General features: G+C 42.0%; 2 protein-coding genes across 3 annotated transcripts; one reads left to right on the top strand and one right to left on the bottom strand.

Moving 5' to 3' along the window:
* The first annotated feature begins 366 nt into the window (after positions 1-366).
* Positions 367-14,238, top strand: rnf10 (ring finger protein 10). Its single transcript, XM_034306512.2, has 17 exons — positions 367-899; positions 2,844-3,034; positions 3,132-3,337; positions 3,565-3,655; positions 3,869-4,053; positions 6,691-6,827; positions 6,998-7,155; positions 8,822-8,953; positions 9,339-9,534; positions 9,767-9,900; positions 9,987-10,104; positions 10,206-10,307; positions 11,398-11,535; positions 11,847-11,938; positions 12,026-12,083; positions 12,186-12,350; positions 13,108-14,238. Exons 1-17 carry the CDS (start codon positions 752-754, stop codon positions 13,179-13,181), a joined length of 2,325 nt encoding a protein of 774 aa, XP_034162403.2. The 5' UTR covers positions 367-751; the 3' UTR covers positions 13,182-14,238.
* A 741-nt stretch (positions 14,239-14,979) lies between these two features.
* On the bottom strand, positions 14,980-22,143 carry polr3d (polymerase (RNA) III (DNA directed) polypeptide D). Of its 2 annotated transcripts, none has more exons than XM_034306515.2 (9): positions 22,007-22,143; positions 20,043-20,190; positions 19,028-19,071; positions 18,222-18,376; positions 17,765-17,889; positions 17,289-17,472; positions 16,585-16,835; positions 16,207-16,362; positions 14,980-16,033 (listed from the first exon to the last, which is right to left on the bottom strand). In XM_034306515.2, exons 2-9 carry the CDS (start codon positions 20,181-20,183, stop codon positions 15,917-15,919), a joined length of 1,173 nt encoding a protein of 390 aa, XP_034162406.1. In that variant the 5' UTR covers positions 20,184-20,190; positions 22,007-22,143; the 3' UTR covers positions 14,980-15,916. The 2 variants fall into 2 exon arrangements, with proteins under 2 accessions (XP_034162406.1, XP_034162404.1); XM_034306513.2 differs by having other exon boundaries at positions 14,984-16,033; positions 16,207-16,365.

The raw sequence follows: 22,143 nt of genomic DNA, 5'->3' as shown, positions 1-22,143 counted from the left end.
TTACAAAGTTTACAAGATATGTAATATGAAATGACATACATATTATAGAGCTAACACAATAATAACAGTGTTATTACATTGTGTGTTATCGGTTTGTGCAAACAAAAACATAACCGTTTTGGTCCCGTTCACGTTATTTGTAATCCCATCCATTTTCTGACAGCGCGCTACAATTGGCTAGAACTATCCCAAATATTACACAACGATTGGCTAGTAGTTTATACACGTACACAAATCAGCCAATCACAAACAGGAGGCGGGATTTCTCCGAATAACTGTTCTTCATTTCCACCAATCAAGGACGCGGAATTCGCGCGTGCGCACATGCGATCCGTGTGAATCGTATAAAAGCGTCATCCGGGTATTTACAGTTCCTGTTTGGCGACCCGTCGCCACAAGAGAGGTTTCGTTTAGCGTTATCGGAAATTTGGGCCTAAAAACCCATTAATTTATCCGTTTTCCCGCAGCTGGAGAGCGGATAACGCTCTGTGGGGCGCAAAAGTTCCCACAAAAAGGGGAAAAAACACCTTTTCCGGGGTTAATCCCCCGCTTTTTGCGCGCCAACCTTCTTACTTAATCTTCTCGGAGACATTTTGGATTTGGTGTCTCTTGTTTTTTTTTCTCGGTTTGTTTTGTGGTCAAGATGTCGCCGTAATGGAGTATCCGGGTTCGACAGACATGAGCAAGGGCCTTCGTAGCCTGACCCGCACCTCTTATAACAGCCCGCTTTTTTCATTTCTTGTCCCGTTTAATGCTAGAGAGCTCGGCTGCTCTCTCCCCGGAGCTCGGCCTCAGTCCTTCGCCCAGAGACATGGAGAAAAACCCGAACGCCAGCACCAAGGTCCCGCCCCGTTCCAGCTCCACAGGACCGGCGCCAGCAGATTCTAAAACCAAAACAGGTATTTCTCTTTCTTTAATTTAAAAAAAAAAAACTGTTATGTGTTCATATTTCATATTTTCCAGTCGTAACTCCAAATGTTTTGTTTTTGTTTTCACTGTTTGACGTGACGTTTGTAGGCCTCGGGGTCACGTGGTGTCCCAAATGGCTCCCTATTGGTGGGCTAGTGCACTACGTAGTGCGAATAAGCTGTATGTCCTGTACACTACATAGGACGCCTGTGTAGGGAGCAGGGATGCGTTTGGGATTCAACCTTAACGGCCAAAAAAAAACCCAGAAAACAGTTCTGTGAAATCAGTGACGCGCTGTTGTACTGTAGTACAGTTTTAGCTAAAAAAAAATATAAATTTTATACCTTTTTAAAGTCGTTCCAAATATCGATTGCATTCACTTTGGAAACTTTAAATACTAAAAAAATCAATTTCTATGCCAACATAGTTATACTCTTAATGTCAACTGAGCTTTTTGTAGTTTTGCTAAACTTTTAATTATCTTGTCTAGTATATACCTGTTGCCACACACACACACACACACACACACACACACACACTAGAGTGAACTGTGCTGATATAGAAAAATAAGTGTTTGTGTTTTATTCCTTTTGTACCACAGCAAATCGTCTTTACATTACATTGATATTCATTACACACGTCGTACTTCTTATCCGTTTATAGTTACATTTAATGCTCAACAGGTTATTCGTCCTGTCACCTTCTTTCTCTTGAAAGTTACGACAGAAATGCTCAGGGGAAAAAAAACGCGAAGTGTAAACTTCTCTGTCCTGAAAACATGGTTACTAAGCACCGACACTGGAGACTCCTTCCATCAATAACATCAGTGTTAAATAAACAAACAAATAAACAATCTCCTTATGGAAGACTTCACCACATCGGTGATCACACGAGGCTTTTATTTTGTTTGTGTGAAGTGTCTGCGGTACAAGTCCCCATGAAAGAGCTGTTGCTATAGAAATGATAAGCGGATTAATATAAATATGAACCTGCGGTTTGCCTTGTCGACGGAACGACTTTGTGGAAAACGAGTCAGCTGACCAATCAGAAACGAGAATTCAACACTGCAGCGTAATGTCACGAGAGAAAATTTTATATTTATCTAATAAAGTCCCCAAAGTCAAACCGATTTTCTTTAGATTAGAAGCTAATCACGTTTGTTCATTCATTCATTCATTCATGACAATAATTAAGTTATTTAAGTTTATTAAATCATAAATTCATTATAACACCATAACAATGAAATTAAACGTTTATATAAAAGGTCAGCGTTTGGCCTGAAGAACACGTCCTTGTGAATATAAACTGGCGCTCGGAGGCTATTCCTGTTCTGCCACATGACTCGGGAAAATCCTCACAGCTCCTGGAGAGACTCTGAAGAGGATCGAGTTTACACTGAGCAAAAATAAAAAAAATAAAAAAAACATCTTATATAAGTAGTTTGGTGTAAACGTGTGTGTGTTTGGGTCATAATGTGTTCCGTGAGCTGCTCTGCGTTCCTCTGATAAGCTGCGTGTCGACACCCTTTACACTCTCATCGTAAAATTTCAAGATATTAAATTAAATTGCTCTCAAAGTTTAAGCAACACGTTGCCTTCCGGTGTACAGCCGGATAATCGGGACCTTTCACACAGCTAGTGACTGAACGGTGTGTAATTTACTGTACGGCGTTTATCGTATTAGGAAACTCGTAATGTGTTCACGTATCTACAGATCAGAGAATCATGGAAAAGCTTGAGCTTGAAGTTTTTTACGTGTAAATCTGATTCATTTGATGCATCCTGGATCATATGACTGATGATTCGGTATACTGGTTATAAAGTCTACTTAAAGTATGGATTGGAAAACACTCCGACACCGATAACGACGTATCGCACGCGGCAATCAGTGAACTACGCTGTGGATTCTAACACCTTTTTTTCTCCTTTTCTAAGATGCAAAGAATAATGGCAGCTCCAAGCGCTACAACCGTAAGCGGGAGCCTGCCTTCCCCAAAGCAGAGAGTTTTCCAGGCCCCCGTCGCACCCACCCACAGAAAGGCAAGAATTTCGACAAGAGACCCCCCCAGAGAGGCGGAGGAGGCGGTAGACAGGGTGGGCTCGTGGGCGGTGGGAGAAGAGAAGAGGTAAGAGTCTCGCAGCGCCGAGAGTTGTATCCGTGACGGCTCTCGTTTCGATCGTGCTAATCTAGTCTTTCTATCTCTCCTCCTCCTCCTCCCTCAGGTAGCCGAGACGCGCCGGGCCGAGTTCAGCCCGGCTCAGTTTTCTGGACCCAAAAAGATCAGTCTGAACCACTTGCTCAATTTTACCTTTGAGCCGCGTGGAGGCCATTTCGGCTCGGGAGGCGACGGGCATTCGTGCTGGGGTCGCCGCAACAAGTGGGGCCACAAACACAAGCCCTTCAACAAGGAGCTGTTTCTGCAGGCCAAGTGAGTGTTAGAGCTCAGACACGAACGGGACAAAACACGCCGCGTCATGCCGTTACAGGAAAATAATCAACAGCAGGGTGGTGTGATGAAGCAGAGTTACTGTTACCAGCTTGATGTGGATTATTTTATTCTTCTTACACCACAGCATTTTGTTAACCATTACAGATTTTTTTGTTAACAAACGATAAATCCTGTTTAATCTGACGTTCCTTGTTTTCTCTCCGTAGCTGCCAGTTTGTGGTGATTGATGACCAGGATTATCAAGCTCACTTCACTGACCCCGACACGCTGGTCAGCTGGGACTGTGTGCAGCAGGTGGTGAGTGATCTCATTCATAAAGACGAAGAATTGCCTCTCTGATTAAAAACCCGGTGTGTTGGAGCAGAGAAAACCCTGTAACGTGTGTGTTTTTAGGGGTCCAAGCACGGAGAGCTTTGAATTGTTTTGTTTTGTTTCAGATTTCTAGGGGTCCAGGCACCTAAGGCACTGTAACGTTGTCTAAGTTCATCCTTCTTTTCCTCTCTGTTACAGCGCATCTACAGCCACGAGGTGCCGTCATGTCCGATCTGCCTGTACCCTCCGGTGGCAGCCCACATCACTCGCTGTGGCCACATCTACTGCTGGCCCTGCATGCTGCACTACCTGTCTCTGAGCGAGAAAACCTGGTCCAAGTGTCCCATCTGCTACGAGGCCGTGCACAGCGCAGACCTCAAGAGGTACGGACGAATGAATGACACATGGAAAGCGCTCGTGAAAAAACTTTATTTAAATTGTTTCTCTGGAGTTTCAAGTGAATTTAAACAGAGTAGGGCAGTGTTGCATTTGTTATAAACTTTGACAAGCTGTGAAAGTAGGATTGGGCGTTCTTGGATTTTTTTTTTTGATTGCTGTAAAACTTGTTAAACATTGCGAAATTTTCACTTTCATTAATTTAATTGTTAGATTTTACAGTTGTATAAAAGGCACAAGTTAGAGAGAGATTACAAGGTGGAGAGAAGTGTGCACACTAGATAGAGAGACACACAAATATGTTAGACATGCACAATGTAGAGAGAGATACAGACAAGGTAGAGAGAAAAACAAGATACACAAATAGAGAGAGAGAATCGAGAGAGAGACACACACACACACAGGGTAGAGAGAGAGAGAGAGAGAGAGAGACACAAACACACACACACACACAGGGTAGAGAGAGAGCGAGAGAGACACACACACACAGGGTAGAGAGAGAGAGAGAGAGAGAGAGAGAGAGACACAAACACACACACACACACAGGGTAGAGAGAGAGCGAGAGAGACACACACACACACACAAACACACACACAGGTTAGAGAGAGAGACACATACACAGGGTAGAGAGAGACACAAACACACACACAGGTTAGAGAGAGAGACACACACACAGGTTAGAGAGAGAGACACACACACAGGTTAGAGAGAGAGACACAAACACACACACAGGGTAGAGAGAGAGAGAGACACAAACACACACACAGGGTAGAGAGAGAGAGAGACACAAACACACACACAGGGTAGAGAGAGAGAGAGACACAAACACACACACAGGGTAGAGAGAGAGAGAGACACAAACACACACACAGGGTAGAGAGAGAGAGAGACACAAACACACACACAGGGTAGAGAGAGAGAGAGACACACACACACACACAGGGTAGAGAGAGAGAGAGACACACACACACACACAGGGTAGAGAGAGAGAGAGACACACACACACACACAGGGTAGAGAGAGAGAGACACACACACACACACAGGGTAGAGAGAGAGAGACACACACAGGGTAGAGAGAGAGACACACACACACACACACACAGGGTAGAGAGAGAGAGAGAGAGAGACACACACACACACACACACAGGGTAGAGAGAGAGAGAGACACACACACACAGGGTAGAGAGAGAGAGAGACACACACACACACACAGGGTAGAGAGAGAGAGAGACACACACACACAGGGTAGAGAGAGAGAGAGAGAGACACACACACACACACACACACAGGGTAGAGAGAGAGAGAGACACACACACACAGGGTAGAGAGAGAGAGAGACACACACACACACACACAGGGTAGAGAGAGAGAGAGACACAAACACACACACACAGGGTAGAGAGAGAGAGAGACACACACACACACACACAGGGTAGAGAGAGAGAGAGACACACACACACACACACACAGGGTAGAGAGAGAGAGAGACACACACACACACACACACAGGGTAGAGAGAGAGAGAGACACACACACACACACACACAGGGTAGAGAGAGAGAGAGACACACACACACACACACACACAGGGTAGAGAGAGAGAGAGACACACACACACACACACACACAGGGGAGAGAGAGAGAGACACACACACACACACACACAGGGTAGAGAGAGAGAGAGACACACACACACACACAGGGTAGAGAGAGAGAGACACACACACACACACACACACAGGGTAGAGAGAGACACACACACACACACACAGGGTAGAGAGCGAGAGAGACACAAACACACACACACACACACACACAGGGTAGAGAGCGAGAGAGAGAGAAAGACACACACACAGGGTAGAGAACGAGAGAGAGAGAGACACAAACACACACAGGGTAGAGAGAGAGAGAGACACACACACAGGGTAGAGAGAGAGAGAGAAAGACACACACACTCAGGGTAGAGAGAGAGAGAGAAAGACACACACACACACACACACAGGGTAGAGAACGAGAGAGAGAGAGAGACACGCATATGGTAAGATAAGAACTTTATTCATCCCGAGGGAAATTCTTGTACCAGAGGTTGCGCAAACCGATATCATACCAATGTAGGAATAAAAGACAATATAGTAATAAATGAAGTAGTAAAAATAACCAGAGTGTGTAATAGAATAGCAAAAAAGTGAGATACTTTAGTAAAAAAAAAAAAAAAAGTAAGTACACAAAAAAAATAAGTGGAAAAGTAGAAAGTGACATTACACACGATATTGCACTTTATATTGCACGTGGTATTGCACATTCAAATGGTGGAGTAGTGGAATAATGATAATGCCCACGGTATTGCACATTAGTCACAGATGTACTGTCAGTGATACTGCAGTAATAAATAGTAGCAATAATAGTATTGCACATGATAGTGACACTGTTATTCTCAGTGTCCGATGTTGCAGCTTTACTCCCTGCAGAAGGGGGAGGAGTTATACAGATTGATGGCCGTTGGTATGAAAGACCTCCTGTGGCGTTCCTCGGTAGAAAGAGGCTCAAAGCAAAGCGACACACACTATGTGTTTAACTCGCGTTGGACCTGACCCTCACAGGCTCTCGTCTTCTTTCTCAGCGTTGTCGCTATGGAGACGCGTCAGTACGTGCCTGGTGATGTCATCACCATGCGTCTGATGCGCAGGGAGAAAGGCGTGTTGGTGGCTCTGCCCAGCTCCCAGTGGGTTAAAGTGGAGGAGCCCATTCGCTTTGGAGGTGAGAAGCTGTGTGCTGGAGATAAATAAAACTCTTCGTTTGGCTTTTAGTTCTCCAGAAGACAAATGTTTGCATTTTTGATTAATTATAGGTTCTTTCAACAGATATGCTATGTGCATTGTGTGTATTTTTGATACGTTTGTGTGTTTCTTCGTGTGTGTTTGTTGCAGATGTGCGTCTGAGCTCTTATTCCAAGCTGCTGCTGGCGTCTCAGGATCAGGTTCTGGGTCTGCTAGCGGAGGAGAGAGCGGCACTGCAGGCTCAGCTGAAGCAGGAACAGGACGACCCGCAAGCCTGCTTCATACAGAGCGCCTTACTGCAGCTGCAGGTCACACACACACACACACACACACACACACACACAGCGATCAGTCTCACACAACACAGAAGGGCCTTTCGCATTGTGGGAACCTTTTCATAGTACCTGAACTAATTGTGGAACTACCCACTTTTTGGTGTTTTCGCACCTCCGGAACTGGGTGTGATTTTAGTCCCGACTGCCTTTTTCAAGAACCAAATTAGCTCCTACTCTAAAGCAGGGTCTAACCAGCACAACTGGTACTCTCCGTGATGTAAGTAGACGTTGATTGGCCAAACGCGTACGAAAACGCTCTCACCTGCCATGATTTAAAACGCCGTGTAAACATACTGTAGTGTCGACTTATTTCGATTTACGTATACGTCGATATTCCATGTCCATTATTGTGAAACCCGCGAGACACAACAAAAACACAGCTCCGATCACAGCGTCCTCCATCCTCCGGTTGTTTACGTTGTTGTTCTTTGTTTCCGTTGTTGAACGCCGCGCACAAATGACGTCGCTGTCGACCGGCTTACGTCACTTCCTAGTGCCCACCGTCGGTGCGAATGCAACCCTTTAAACGGTACTGGGAAATAGTTCACGCAAAATCGCCCAGTACTTTAGTCCTGTAAATTTAGTGCTGGAACTAAAGCGGTGCGAAAGGCTCTAGTGCACCAACTTTCTCATTCAGAGAAACTGACACTGTTTAGGTGTTGAGTGTTTTTCATGTTGGTTGAGTAAACACTTTGACCAGAAGTGAAATATAAGCAGTAAGCAGATTTATAAAGTAGTGCACGTTAAAAATCACCAAACTGTAGTGTAAATTATTTACAGCCTGACTCATGTTCACAACATTTTTCTCAATTTTATCGACATCAGTGTGTCGTACGTTGTCATAAACCCTTCGGAGTTGTGTAATGGTTTAAAGCTAAAGAAGCAAACATCAAGCATAACTAACGTACCTGTCTACATTTCCTTTTTTCACCATACTATCACGCAAGACCTTTTTTTTTTTTTTTTTTTTTTTTTTTAAATCAGAACTTCCTAAAAAGTTCTCCTTAGAGTTGAAGGGGAAGTTGAGATACATATAAGGGGTTAAAATAACAAATTAATTGATAATTGAATCTGAGCAAGAAGATATTTTTTAATGTTTTTGATTAAAATAGCGAAGATTCATGTTTGACATTTTATCATGTTAGATCTTTTTGTTTTTCACCTTCATGCATAGCAACTGAGTTTGGGGAAGATTGTTTTTCACAAAGTGAACTAGATGAGTGGCCTTTTAATCATGCATATGTATATATATTTGCTTTTTTATGTTAAATTACCATCATATTTAATTCACTCTAGCTTGTTAAATGTAATTTTATCGCCCAAGAGCTCTCGCTTGCTGGACACGTTATTTTGCTGAGGGTAAAGGAGATCTGGTTTTATTTTTGAGCATGCTTCTGTGTTTTCTGAGTTTATAGTTCATTAACAAGTTCATTAACCTTAAGCAGAAAGCAGAGTTTAACTGCAGCCATGGTGCATTTTTCTACATCAGACATCACCGATTGAGCAGTGGTCAGGATTTCTTGCCCCAGCTGTTTGCTTTAACTTGCATTTCTCTGTGAAGAGCACTTTTCCAAGCTTGTCCTGTGTGTGTGTGTGTGTGTGTGTGTGTGTGTGTGTGTGTGTGTGTGTGTGTGTGTAGGAGCGAGAAGACAGCCTGCTGAAGCGGAACGTTCCGGATAAAGGAGGTGTGGAGGGTGCAGACATGAGGAAGCTCTCTCTGACTGACTCGACTGCCGCTGAGGTGGCGGTCAACAAGCTCACCAGCTCCAAGGTAAACAAGCCGATTCGGTTAGGTGCAGTTCGCTCTCGGTGCTGTAAGACAGACAAATCAGCCCAAAAAAAAAAAAAAAAAAAAAGCAGACAAAAGATGAAGAATTATGGGAAATTTGGCTTTGCAGACATGAGCGGATCTTAGCAACTCGAGCGTCTCGGCAGTTTATTACAGCGGGGTGGGGAGTGGAATCTGGTTACCTCTGACACTTGTGATTAAGTTGGATTGTTCGGGCTTGTGCACGTTTAGTGACTCGGCAACCGGACCCATGTTTGATTCCCTTCCTGCTGTCGAGTCGAACCGGTGCTTGAGTTCACTAGGAAGCGGACCCGAACGTGCGATTGCTGTGTTCTGACTGTGCAAACCGCTCCTCTCCTCTCTGTAGCCCATTCTGCAGTACGCTTCAGCCTTCGATGATGAGATTCAGGAGACCGCTGAAGAGCTTCCCGAGGTCTCGCCCGAACAGGAAGTGGCCGAGGTGGCCGAGCAGGTGCCGGATGGACCCGGAGAGGAAACCCTTACTAACGAGGCTGAGCCACAGCAGAACTCTCAGCACGGTCCATACTACTACTTCTACCAAGGTGTGTGCATTAGAATGGAGAGAGGAAAAAAAGAGGACAATATTTCTTAGGATTCTGAAATGGTGGGGAAAAAAAAGCAGTGATTTCTTTTCTTTTGTGATTTTTATTCTTAAAATTAAAGACCCTCCGCTCCATAGCGATTTTGCTTTGTGTGCCCTTCATGTTTAATGCAATGCCTGTGCGCTCTCTCTCTCTCTCTTTCTCTCTCTCTCTCTCTCTCTCTCTGGTGTAGCGGAGGACGGGCAGCAGATGTTCCTGCACCCGGTGAACGTGCGCTGCTTGCTGAGGGAGTACGGCAGCCTGGAGAACAGCCCTCAGTCCATCAGCGCGACCGTAGTGGAGATCGAGGGTCACGCGGTTACCGAGGTACGGCTTCTCAGATTCGCTCACGTTTGATTGAAGATGCATTCAAAGCAGGTCGGTATCTAAAACCGCGTGTTGCGTTTTTGAAGGACGTTCGTCGTCGGCACCGTTACCTCTCTCACCTGCCCCTCACCTGCGAGTTCAGCATCTGCGAGCTCAACCTCCAGCCACCTGTCCTCTCCAAGGAGACGCTGGACAGCTTCTCAGGTACACGCTGCACATATTTACATTTTATTCATTTATTTATGAATAAATTAATCGTCGCCAAAGCGTATTAACCTGACCTTTCCTTATCGTTTCTCCGACAGATGATCTGGAGCGCAGGAGGCGCGCGAGGCAGAAGAAAGCGAGGGATGAGAAGAGGAGGGAGAAAAGGATCGAGATGGAGGAGAACAGGAAACAGGGGAAATGTGAGTAGATGAAATGCGATGCGATATCGAGTCTGGTACATAGTTTTATTGATAGAACGGCCGTTATTCTCCTTATAAGAGAGAACATTATTCTTTTTTTATTCTGAGTAGGTGTGAATTGTTCTGCTTTGGGATATGAGGGATTTGTATTTTCCAGTCAGTCGGATATACGCTCCCAGAAACAGGTCTATTTTTGTCTGTGGTGTTAAGACTCGAACTCAACGCGGCTGTATGCAAGCACTAACTCTAACCAGCTTAAAATAGTGCTGAGGTTGAGGTCTTCTCTCTCTCTATTGACTAAACAGCTATTTGTCTAAATCATAGGTTCCCAACCCTGGTCCTGGAGAGCCTGCTCTCTTTCTTGCACGTTTTAGTGTTTTTCCTGCTCCTAATGCACCTGATTATTTGAATCAGCTAATTAACAGCTCTGTCAGTGTACAAGTGAGTGTGTTTAGAGCAGGGAAAACACTAGAATGTGGTTTTCCAGGACTAGGATTGGGAATAAATTGAAATAAAAATGAATTACTGTTACTTTTCGTTAATATAAGAATTACAGGGCAGGATGTGACTCCATTGAGATGCTGTTAATATGCTAATATATTAACTTTCGCCAAGCATACGTGCGCACACGCAGCTGCTACATGAGCGCCATTGTTCACGTACTCGCTTGCGTATCTTTTGTACATCTGGAGAATTAAAAGCAGCGTCCATTAGACTGCAACTCGGAGCAGAAACATCCCTGTCCATCAGGTTTCCATTTTCACGCACAGCAATATTAAACGGACTGACGAGCTCCAGTTCTCGTTAAATCTTTCTGCTGTCGGCGTGATTGTCATCATCCACGTCTCAAATTGAAAAACTCTCACCATACAGTAACGGTGTAGAATATTATGTATACGATTTGAGACAACTGTAGTGTTTTTATTTATTTATTTGCAGACAGTGTCACATGGTGCGATACTTCCTCCACTGTTTGTATTGCCCAATGACCGCATGTGACGGCCATTATGCGTACGCGAAGTCAAGCAGCAAGTATAAATCAGCCTTTAGGTGTTGGAACATTGCAAGCTTGGTGTGTTTGTGTTTGTAGACCCAGAGGTGCACATTGGACTGGAGAACCTGCAGCATTTCCCAGCGTTTGGTTCTCCTCCTCATCACAGCCCTCCAGGACTGAACCCCGAGTTCCTGCTAGGACCTCCGTCTCCTCTGAGCAGCAGCCCTGTCTCGGGTAACGCAGTAATGCCACATCTTTCAGTGCATACGTTAATAAACGTGAACTAATTCTTCAAATATAAAGAAGCCACATAAGCGGCTGTTTTAGCCATCTATTATCGAAGTCACTAAAGATGATTTAAAATGTCTGCGTACTGAAATGGAAGTGGTTTCGTAATAAGGCTGTCGTTTGCGTTTATTAGGCCGATCTTTCCCTACAAGAGAGCGTTAATAACTCTGTTGCTGTTAATGAAAATCAATTAATGGCAATGCCGTTAAACACTAGAACACGTGATTAACCAGCTCTGTCTCCTTTTCACTTTTCAGACGTTACGATGTTCCCCAGTCTAAACGGGAACAGTCCGTCCTTCAGCGTAGGCACCGTGGAGGAAGACTCGCCCTGCATGTCCTTCGCACAGGTAAAGTTCTCCTTCCTTCCAACACCTCACCAAAAACATTCCTCTTCCTGGGAACGCTTTTTAAATATCCGCTTCTAATCCGTGTAGATGCTGAGAGATGGAAAAGCCCGAGCAGATGTCTGGCCCAAACTTCCTCCAAAGAAAGGCGAGCGACTGATTTTAGAGCACTGAAATCGGCTAACGAGTGTTAGGATTGGATCCGTTCCCTGTAATGAAGCGCTTTCTGTCTTTTTCTCTCTCTCTCTAGATGGGTTCCTGGCTCCTCCGGTGGCTGACAGTGATGGGGAGAGTGACGGATCGGACCGTGTGCCGGTTCCCAGCTTCCAGAACTCCTTCAGTCAGGCGGTTGAAGCAGCGCTGCTGCAACTGGACCACAAACCACCAGCCAAGGCTGAAGCTCCGCCCACCACTGGTCAGTCTCCTGCACTGTAGTAGTTGTAATAAGTCTAGTACTTGTAATAATACTAGTAATAATACCAGTATAAATAGGGGGGGAAAGTGTTAATAAATATTACTAAATCAATAAATAGTGAAAACGTTGTGTAATAAATAATTTCTAGTGTTGAAGTATAAAGAAAATTATTCATTACATGATCTGTAACGTCATACGCTCATAAATGCATATTCAACAAATATTTATTCATGTTTACTGTTACATTTTTTTTTTTTTTCTAATGTTATTTCGAACCAACTGACTGCTTTTAGAGTTTTTTTGTGTTTTTTTTTTTTTTCTTCTTAACCCCAAATGTAAAGCTAATGTAAGTAAGACGAGCTTATAGCTGTGAGCTTAGCTTTGTGCAGACTGCACACACACTTCTGACACTGTACAACACACTTGTCTGTAAAAATGAACTAAACACAGTCGTATCTTCAATTCGAAGCCAGGTCACGTCTTTCTCGGCACTTAGTTTATATTACACAGGCTCCAGACGCTGCTGCGGCTCTAAGGAACTGTTTATTGAATAAATTTGGGGTGAGAGGAACATTGTATGTAAATTTGAGGTTAATATTTCAGACAGTTGCATCACTGCATGGTTATTTATTTATTCATTATTTATAAGTTTGGTTGTGTTTTTGTTTTTTGTTTTTTTTTTCCCCTGCATTTAATAATAGTAGCAGCATTTGTTTGACACGGCGTAACTCACTCTCTACTGTTTTCCTTTTTCCAGATGAGAAAGGAGGAAAGAAGAAGAAGAAAAAGCAGAAACTTCTCTTCAGCACCTCTATGGTTCACACAAAGTAAACACGACTACAGATCACACTTTGACTCCTCCCTCTTTTTTCTCCCCCTTATTCTTTCATTTTCGTCCTGTCCTGTCCTGTAGAGTGTTAGCTTAGTCTCAGCGACTAGCCACGAGTCGTTAATGAACTGAAATTAGACCCAGTATTGCGAACACGTCGCTATAGCCAATAGACTTGGTATTGAGTTAAGGATCGTGAAGCGTTGAGCATTGAGCTGTAAACAACACCAGTTTTATTTTAATTCTGTTCAGCGATTTAAATCAAAAGTGGGTGATGTGAAAATAAAAAATATTATAGTGTGATGCACGTCACGTATGTTTAGTTTCTCAGCACATGAAATTAATTTAAATTGTACGAAAAACGACCTTACAGTGAGTTGTCGATGCGCTGATCTCCATCTTGTAGTCATATCGCCCAGCTCTGTTAGCGCTTCCTCGAGATAATTTCCCAATTTCACAAACGTAGCTTGCGATATTAACATAATAATAGCTTGTAATATTAAAATAAAATGTATTCCGGGGTTCAGCGATGACGTTTGAGGGTTTAAAACGTCAGCAGTCAGCCAGCTGCTGAATCACACATCCTTCACGTCATCGCTGATCCCCTGACGCTTTCAGAGTGAAGACGCTCGTGGGCAGGGGTAATTTTTGTCCACTTCAAAGTACACAGTGCAATCGCTACTCATTTCCCTTCTGCCTCCCCCCCCCCCCCCCCCTTCTCTTCACAGCTCGATAAAAGCACTTTGTATTTTCCGCATATTCATCAGCTTTACGTGTAAAACGTGACCTCACCCACGTGTACACGCCGCTTCATCCGGTTTTTACTAACACGTGATAAACCTGAGTTTGCTCTCGGATGTTTAACTGCTGGAATTGAGCAGGAGTTTGAAGCTTCAGTGAGGAGCTTTGAGGAAAAAAGAGAGAAAAATGTTTTTTGTTTAGTTTTCTTCCTTTTTTTTTTTTTTTTTTTTTCTTTCTTTTTTCTCGATTCCTTAGTGGGGATCTGTGATTATAAACCTGCATATTGATTTAAAGAATAAAGAGTTATTATGCACCGCCTCTTTGGGTTTGTCCTCTTACTGACCTGGAAATGACAAATGATGAATTGTGACTTCATAAATCCACATGTGGGTTTTTTTTTTTTTGCATCCGAAAGTTGCACCATTGATGCTTTGTTCCACGTGTTGATTTTGCTGTATGCCAGGCCCGTGAAAATCACAGAAGTATTCATTTCCTGAAATACACAAATTGATAACTGTGTCCAAAGTGTCACCTTGGCTTTTGTGGCCCCTGACATGGGAAATGAGACCGTCTGTGTGGTGGAGGAGCACAGAGTGCAGTTGAGGGCAACATCTGGAAAGTGTCCCTGTAAATGGAAATATCAGGATTTATCCTCTCCTTTTGTCTTTGTGATTGAGCACATACAAAATTAAGCATTTCTCCTCAGGAGCCATTTCTATTCTCCATTTCGCTAGACACTTTTACTTAGCTGCTCTGTCAGATTAGCTGTTTATGACTCTGACATTGTCAGAACATGACGTGTGTGTGTGTGTGTGTAAGGTATGTAGTATGTGTGCAAAAACTTGAGTCAAGCCAAAATCTACACCTACAATATAAAATTCTTCCCTAATGTAGTCGATGAGCCTGAACATGTCTGATGTCTTGGCTTGTAGCTCATCGGCTGGAATTGATTCTTACTAAATTCTCCATATGAACTGGAATGAATTCAGATGAAATTTGCTGCACAACTTAGATTTGTTGTTCTACTGAATGTTTTTAGGCAATCTGTACAAACTTTCTTCACAAAAGGCCTAATCAAGAAAAAAACCTGGGTCAAAAACAAGATTCTTTTTTGCACCAGGATAAAACTGTTTTTGTTCAGAGTCTAATACAATGACACCCAGAAGTTCATTGTCATAGGATGGAAATACAAAAGGAAAGCTTTTATTCACAGAACTTGCTCAGTATGTAATATCCCAGTCAATAAACACATGTTCAGTATTCCTAATATACCTGTGCTTTCAAATGGACTTATTTTGATTTATCCTTCCTTGTTTAGATACAGTATGGTCGGTACAAATATATTAACCCTATGATGTTGGGACTGCACTCAAAATGGAGTCAGGTGGTCTGGGATTTTTTCATTTTCTGACAGAGTGGTGGAAATCACTGACTTGATTCGAATGAGCTTAATCTGAACCTTGAGTCGAAAAACACGTCAAGCCTTGTAAATAACATCAACACAAATTCTAGTTAAACTGTAATAAACATGTTCTGTGAGTGGTCCGTGGCTTTAATTAAAAAAAAGTGCACAATCAAATATCGAGCTGAACATTTGGCTAGTTTTGTAAAATATAGTTTATAGTTCTATAAAATATAAAGTTGTACAGAGGACACGTACTAATACATCCACCACAACCGCGCACTCAGATTTCCCATCCTGTAAACAGTAGCTTATATGACTCTTTAGTGAATGCATGAAAAATCAACCACGTTCACAGTAATTCTTTTTTTTTCCCCCTTTAATCACATTGCAGAACCATATTTTCAATTTAAATAATTTTATATATACAGTATATATAGATTATACAGTATGTCTCAAAAACCTAACAGAGCTGCATCTCCAAGCCATTAAAGGTACAGGTTTGTAAACTGGAGGAGACAAGCTGATGCAGATACACACCTTTCTCTCTCTCACACACACACACACACACACACACAGCTGTACAACACACATTCAAGCTCTGTTCTGAAGGAGAGCCTCAAAGTCAGGCGAACAGACGAGTTTGTGTTTAACGTGGCCGAGTACAGTCATGTCTCCTCTCCTGCCCTCTGTGCTCACTGACACTAACTCCTACACACACACACACACACACACACACACACACAGAGAAAACAATAACATTAAAACAATAAAGCAAATTAACTGCATATTTAATAAATAAGCACATATTTGTATTGTGTGTACAAGGATTGGAGTGTGTATGACAGAGAGAGAGAGTGTGTGTGTGTGTGTGTAAGAAAGACCTGGAGGAAGGAGCAGGACGTCCCCAGAGCCACATCCAGTGTGATGTTCCCCAACACGAGCTGCACTCGTCCCGACTTCCTCACCAACAATCGGCCCACCAAACCCTCCTGCAGCTCCTTCAGATGACAACTGTTCTCCTCCTCAGGCTCCTCCTCCTGCTACACACACACACACACACACCAAAATTAAACACGTGAGCTCAAACACATGTAAAACTCAAACCTTCCAAACACACAACCCTAATTAATATCATAATCTTTTATGCAGTTTAATCCCACAGCGCTGTGTATAGCTGTGTGAGAACAGAACCTAGCTTGTATCATAGACGATCCAAAACATGACACGTAACTATAAACGGATAAGAAGTACACACGCACCTGCCCTTCAGCCTTCTGCAGCATGTTCTGTCCGTCCTCGGACTGCACGGTGGTTTTAGTGGGTCGGGCGTCGCTGGTCGGCGGTTGTCCCGGCAGCGAATCAGGGAGCTGCATGAACAGAAGCTCCTCCTCTTTGCAGCGACTCCACGCCTGCAGCAGGTCAGGCAGCAAGTCTGGTTCAGGGAGGGGCGGCGGCTTAAACGTGGGCTCCGCCTTCTTCATCACAGGGATGTCAGGAGGCTCCTGTTTGACTGAGCAGAAAAAAAAAAAAAAAAAAGGCAAGACTGTTAAAAGATAATTTAAAATAATTCTTCACCAATAAGTCACTAGAGACTTGAAGGAACTAAACACAATATATATGACTTTATCCTCTTTGTGGAAAATTCAACATATTGTATAATACATTCCCATACATTGTGGATATGAGAAAGGCAGAATATTTATCACTGTTAAGGTGAAAATTCACATCAAAACTAATAAACATATATATAACAGCGACAGGGTTAGAATCTGACTCAATAACACACACACACACTGGTGCCTGCCTGCTGTCTGTCTGACTCTCTCTCTCTCACTCTCTCTCATTCACTCACACACTTTTGTGTCTCTTTCTCCTTCTCCTTCTCTCCCTCTCTCTCTGTCTCTTATTCACTCTCTCACTCTTGGTGTCTCTCTCTCTCCTTCTCTCTCTCTCTCTCTCTCACCTGTAACAGCAGTGTCTGAGCACTCTGTGTTCATCTTTTCATCCTCTGCACACTTCTCCACTTTGACTCCTCCGTTCTCAGCGTCTTCCTCGAACTCTTCTTTAAACACCCAGCCGGACACGGCCAGAGGAAGCTGCACGGGACAGCAGCGCGCTTCGTTCCTCAGCTGCGGGTCGTCCACAAACTGCAGCACACGCAAAGCATCATGGGTATCACCGAACCAAATGCAATGGTACCTGTGACTAGAAACATTTCTATCTAATGATAATCCAGGGGCCTGTTTTTTTTTTTTTTTTCCTGGATTGGATTGTTGATTTGACATAATCCTGGACTTAATCAATCAAATCAAATGATCACGATTAGTCAGACCCACGACTACGTTCTGAAAAGTGAACGATGTAAATCTGTTTTTCCCCTTAGCTTCATTAAAGCTTCATTAATGCTTGCTAATGATAACATTAATAACACACACTCACATTGTCTCTTTCCAGCTTGCGCAGGATCTCTTTGGTCTCCTCTTCTGTCTCTCTCTTCTCTTTCTTAATGTTGATGATGGGACAGGGGGCGCTGTTGGGCGTGTCCCGCGTGTCCTCATACACACCTGGCAAACACATGACCATATGTGAGAAAGTAAATCACTGATCCACAGTGATTAAAAACGGAAAGAGTGGAAATGCGATTTAAATAGTGCACTAGGTAGGGTCCTTAAAGACGGCAAAATGATGCTAAATATCAGCGACTACAAAGCTGTGGGGAAAAATATGAAAAATGTATAATTTTTTTTTTTTTAAAAAAAGGAGGATCCTTGAAGATTAAGTTTCTTTCTGGTAGAAAAATCAGACATCAAGATGATTCTGTGATCACGGTGTTTGTCCAATCCATGAGCTGCACTACTGTTAGCCCCGCCCACATCTCCTTAAAGCGCCTCCTCACCTCTCCTCTTGGCCATCATCTCTGCAGGTCCCTGCTCAAAGATGGAGTGGGATTGGATGACCTCTGGTCGGCCACGCCCCCTGCCCCGCCCATCTCGCTGTCGCCCGCGATCCGCATCCTTCCTCTCTCTCCTCGGTCCCTCGTTGACTTTCAGTCTGAAGGAAAAACAGCAGCAAAGAATAATCTGTTCATTAAGAAGGCTATTTAAATCAGTACTCCTGTTATAAATGTTTCTTAAGTTCCTTTAAGTTTTATGCTACGGATTTTGCATTTTTGTGGTTTCTCGCTAACAAGCTGCATTTTTTTATCTTACTATCTTCAAGAGAAAGTGAAGGAACAACTATTTATATCTGCTAGAACCTAAGTGATAACAGGATCATTCTTTAATACATGAAAAATTAAAATTGTTGGCAAATTGCGGTGGTTTAAGAGGGAAAACAACACTTTAGAGCATGTTGTTATTGGAAAATAATCAAGTCGTAACCATAACGCCACTTCATCACACCACTCCATCGGTGATTATTTTCCCATAACAGCACTACACATTAACTATAGGCTGAACATTAGCCTATGGAAATATTTGGCTAATCAGCTTATGTAAGCATTTACCACACCGCCAATCACCGACTCAATTCATTCATAAAACATGACATCGTCCACAGCAACCCACATAGCAACCCCCGCCCCTTCTTACCAGCGTACGAATCCTTACTAATCCTTAGAAAACAATTCCTCAAGAAGAAACTCTAAGCTAAAGTTTAGTACCACAAAAACAATCGAATCGTACGTCACAACTTCAGACTTACTCTTCTTTACTCTTTCGGCCGATGATGTTGGGTGTGAAGGTTTTCTGAGAGGGAAAAAGACGAGAGAGAAAGAGAGAGAGAGAGAGAGAGAGAGAGAGAGAGAGATGTACAGTTAACAGTTACACTCCATATGAATTGTTTATAGTGATGTAATTTTGCATATATTTATTAAAGATTGTGTATAACACAGTCATGAGGAACGTGTCCGATCTGATTTGGTATATTTTTTTTCAGCGCTTTATCTCAAATTATATTTTTGCAAAGACTTTGACTTCACTAAATGAGCCAATATCAGAAGGCAAAAATTAAAGGAATACTCCAGTGTTCTTTCAACTCAGCATCTAATCACAGCATCTGTAGTGTACGTGTCTATCATGAACCAGACTTTTAACAAAATTTCCTGTACTGAGGGAAAAAAAAGAAAAAGAAAAAGAAAAAAAAAAAAAAAAAAAAAAGTTAAAATCTCTAATGGAAGTCAAAGGGCAGCTGCTGCTTCTAAATAAAGCTCGAAATATGTACACTTCATTTACAGACTTTTTTTTAAAATTATTATTTTTAAAAGAGATGGAACTAATTTTGACAGAAGGAATAGTGTGTGTTTATGCTAGAAAACCTTTAGGAAAGTGTAAAGTAACATCTACCAGAACTACTTTTTACTACTTTATTGCACTCAGTTGAAAAGATAAATAAAAGTCCATTAAAGTCGCCTTGGTAAGACTTTCTGTCGCATCTTAACGTCTCAGTGTTTAGAAGTGCAAAAGGTCACGTTTTGTTGGAGTGTGTTTTAGACGGATATTGACAATTCGACAGCTGCCCTTAGACTTCCATTGTAAGCGAGTTTGGCGTAAACAGGTTCTCTGTTTTTCTCTTCAGTGTTGTAACTCTTTTCTGTCGTACGCTACAGACAGAGTACATTGAGATATGTCTAAAAAAACGATGACATATCCCTTTATCCTCTTTTAGGAGCATACATTTGAATGAAATATGATTTTTAATGACTAGATCTCAGGCGTACTTTCTTCACGCCTCCCAGCGTCAGGTCTCTGGAGCGCATGGTGGGCAGGCGGCCCGGCGCCCGGAGGTTCAGCATCGAGCCCCGACCCCCAGCCACGGGCCTCGGGTTTGAAGAGGAGTCACCGGAGCCTGGGGTCGCCATCCTCACTCTGAAACACCAGGAGTATAATCACGAAATATCAAGAATCCCATCACTGACAGTCTACACTAAGTTAAACATCATAACTACATGACAAAAAAAAATAATAAATCAACAGCGCCACTGTGTCGAAAGTTACAACTTCCTAAGTTCAACTTAAAACCATGAAATTAGACTTGAATCAAACTGAATTTAGTATTTTCTAAGAGATTTTCTCCAAATTTAGGATGAGGGGAAGAAACAAGGAATCCCTTTTTATACTTGTTTTCATATGAGGGACTTAATAATAGGGTCTTATGAAGGGCTTAAGACAGGGTTATAGCTGCTGGCTAACTGCTGGAGTTTACACTTTATTACTGTTTACAGTTAAATATGTACTCAATGACTTAATATTTTATAGGTCATTTACAGTTCCATAACATTACTTTGCTAATTTGTGATTAGCTTCGGTTTTAAATTGGTTCTGTTCACTAAATTTAATGTTGGCTAGGTTTAGCTTGAGGCCATTTCTGTCATGTTAGCATTAGCTAACATTATGTTAGAAATATATAAGTACGTTAGCATTAGCAAACATTATGCTAATATATAAATACGTTAGCATTAGCAAACATTATGCTAATATATAAATACGTTAGCATTAGCAAACATTATGCTAATATATAAATACGTTAGCATTAGCAAACATTATGCTACTAATATATAAATACGTTAGTATTAGCTAATATTATGCTACTAATATATAAATACGTTAGCATTAGCTAATATTATGCTACTAATATATAAATACGTTAGCATTAGCTAACATTATGCTGCTAATATATAAATACGTTAGCATTAGCTAACATTATGCTGCTAATATATAAATACGTTAGCATCAGCTAACATTGTTACTAATATATAAATACGTTAGCATTAGCTAACATTGTTACTAATATATAAATATGTAGTATGTATGTAGCATATATAAATATGTAGAGATATTTTTATATGGTTGTTAATACATTGTAATACATTTGTATTCATGAGCATTGTGATTTAATATAATTTTAATTGATTTGTTTCTTGACGGAAATGTAGGTTTATAATCATTTTCTTGAGACCTTCGCTCTCTGTTTTGTTATTAACGGCCACTAGACTGCACGAGCCTACATCCTGCTGCCTCCTTGCTGGCAATTTCCAATAATTATGCTCAATAAAAATACCGACACCACATATTTATTTACATTTAAAACACCTGCGTTGTACATTAATTTTTTATCACTTATGTAACACAGAAATTGTGTAAATCGGTTCAACATAAAGCGAGTTTAGATCAGGTTAGACGCCTATCTCGCCATAGACTCGCGTTATCTTATGATTCATTTTGGACCTTTCCAATATGGCGGACGCTTTGACGTATAGCTTAGCTAGCACCCGGGGCTAATGCGTTATTTAATGCTTTCTTTTATCTGTACGCTGATTTAACTTGGACAAACAGGTTCACGCGCGAATGCTTCACAACTACTGGACATATGGTGCGTTATGTAAACTGTATAGGACTTATTCCATGCACTACTTTGTGCACTTATTATAGGAAGCCGCACTCATGGTACTGACACTATCACAACTTTTTTATACACAATACACACTCAACTCAATTTATACATTGTAAAGGTCAGAAGTCGTTGTATTGTGTAATAACAACGTGTGAGATTGAAAACTGATGTAAGTTTTCATGTGATTAGAAACACATGGCAGCGACACATGGCTGAACGACCAGCTGCTAAATAATCAGCTCATTTTTATAACTGCTAAAGAAAATATTTTTAAAATATATACGTATTTACCCGCTTTCTTCTCCTGCTGACTGAAACCAAACGTCTTCAAACGCATCCAAGACAAACTGTCTCTTATTAAAAATACAGTTTTTACAATCTGCACTCCCTGATGAAATTTGTAGCCACCGATTAATGGGCGGGGTTTT

The sequence above is a fragment of the Pangasianodon hypophthalmus genome, chromosome 8, assembly GCF_027358585.1.
Source record: "Pangasianodon hypophthalmus isolate fPanHyp1 chromosome 8, fPanHyp1.pri, whole genome shotgun sequence".
Lineage (NCBI taxonomy): Eukaryota > Metazoa > Chordata > Actinopteri > Siluriformes > Pangasiidae > Pangasianodon > Pangasianodon hypophthalmus.
This window is presented reverse-complemented; position numbering and strand designations above follow the sequence as displayed.

Excerpts from the sequence above, each read along its gene's own strand:
- rnf10 (XM_034306512.2), top strand. The coding sequence starts at position 752 with ATGCTAGAGAGCTCGGCTGCTCTCTCCCCGGAGCTCGGCCTCAGTCCT. Across the intron at positions 3,338-3,564 it reads GAGCTGTTTCTGCAGGCCAA|CTGCCAGTTTGTGGTGATTG; the intron begins GTGAGTGTTAGA and ends TTCTCTCCGTAG. Across the intron at positions 12,351-13,107 it reads TGAAGCTCCGCCCACCACTG|ATGAGAAAGGAGGAAAGAAG; the intron begins GTCAGTCTCCTG and ends TCCTTTTTCCAG.
- polr3d (XM_034306513.2), bottom strand. The coding sequence starts at position 20,183 with ATGGCGACCCCAGGCTCCGGTGACTCCTCTTCAAACCCGAGGCCCGTG. Across the intron at positions 19,072-20,042 it reads CGCTGGGAGGCGTGAAGAAA|AAAACCTTCACACCCAACAT; the intron begins GTACGCCTGAGA and ends TTTCCCTCTCAG. Across the intron at positions 16,034-16,206 it reads CGTCCTGCTCCTTCCTCCAG|GAGTTAGTGTCAGTGAGCAC; the intron begins GTCTTTCTTACA and ends GTGTGTGTGTAG.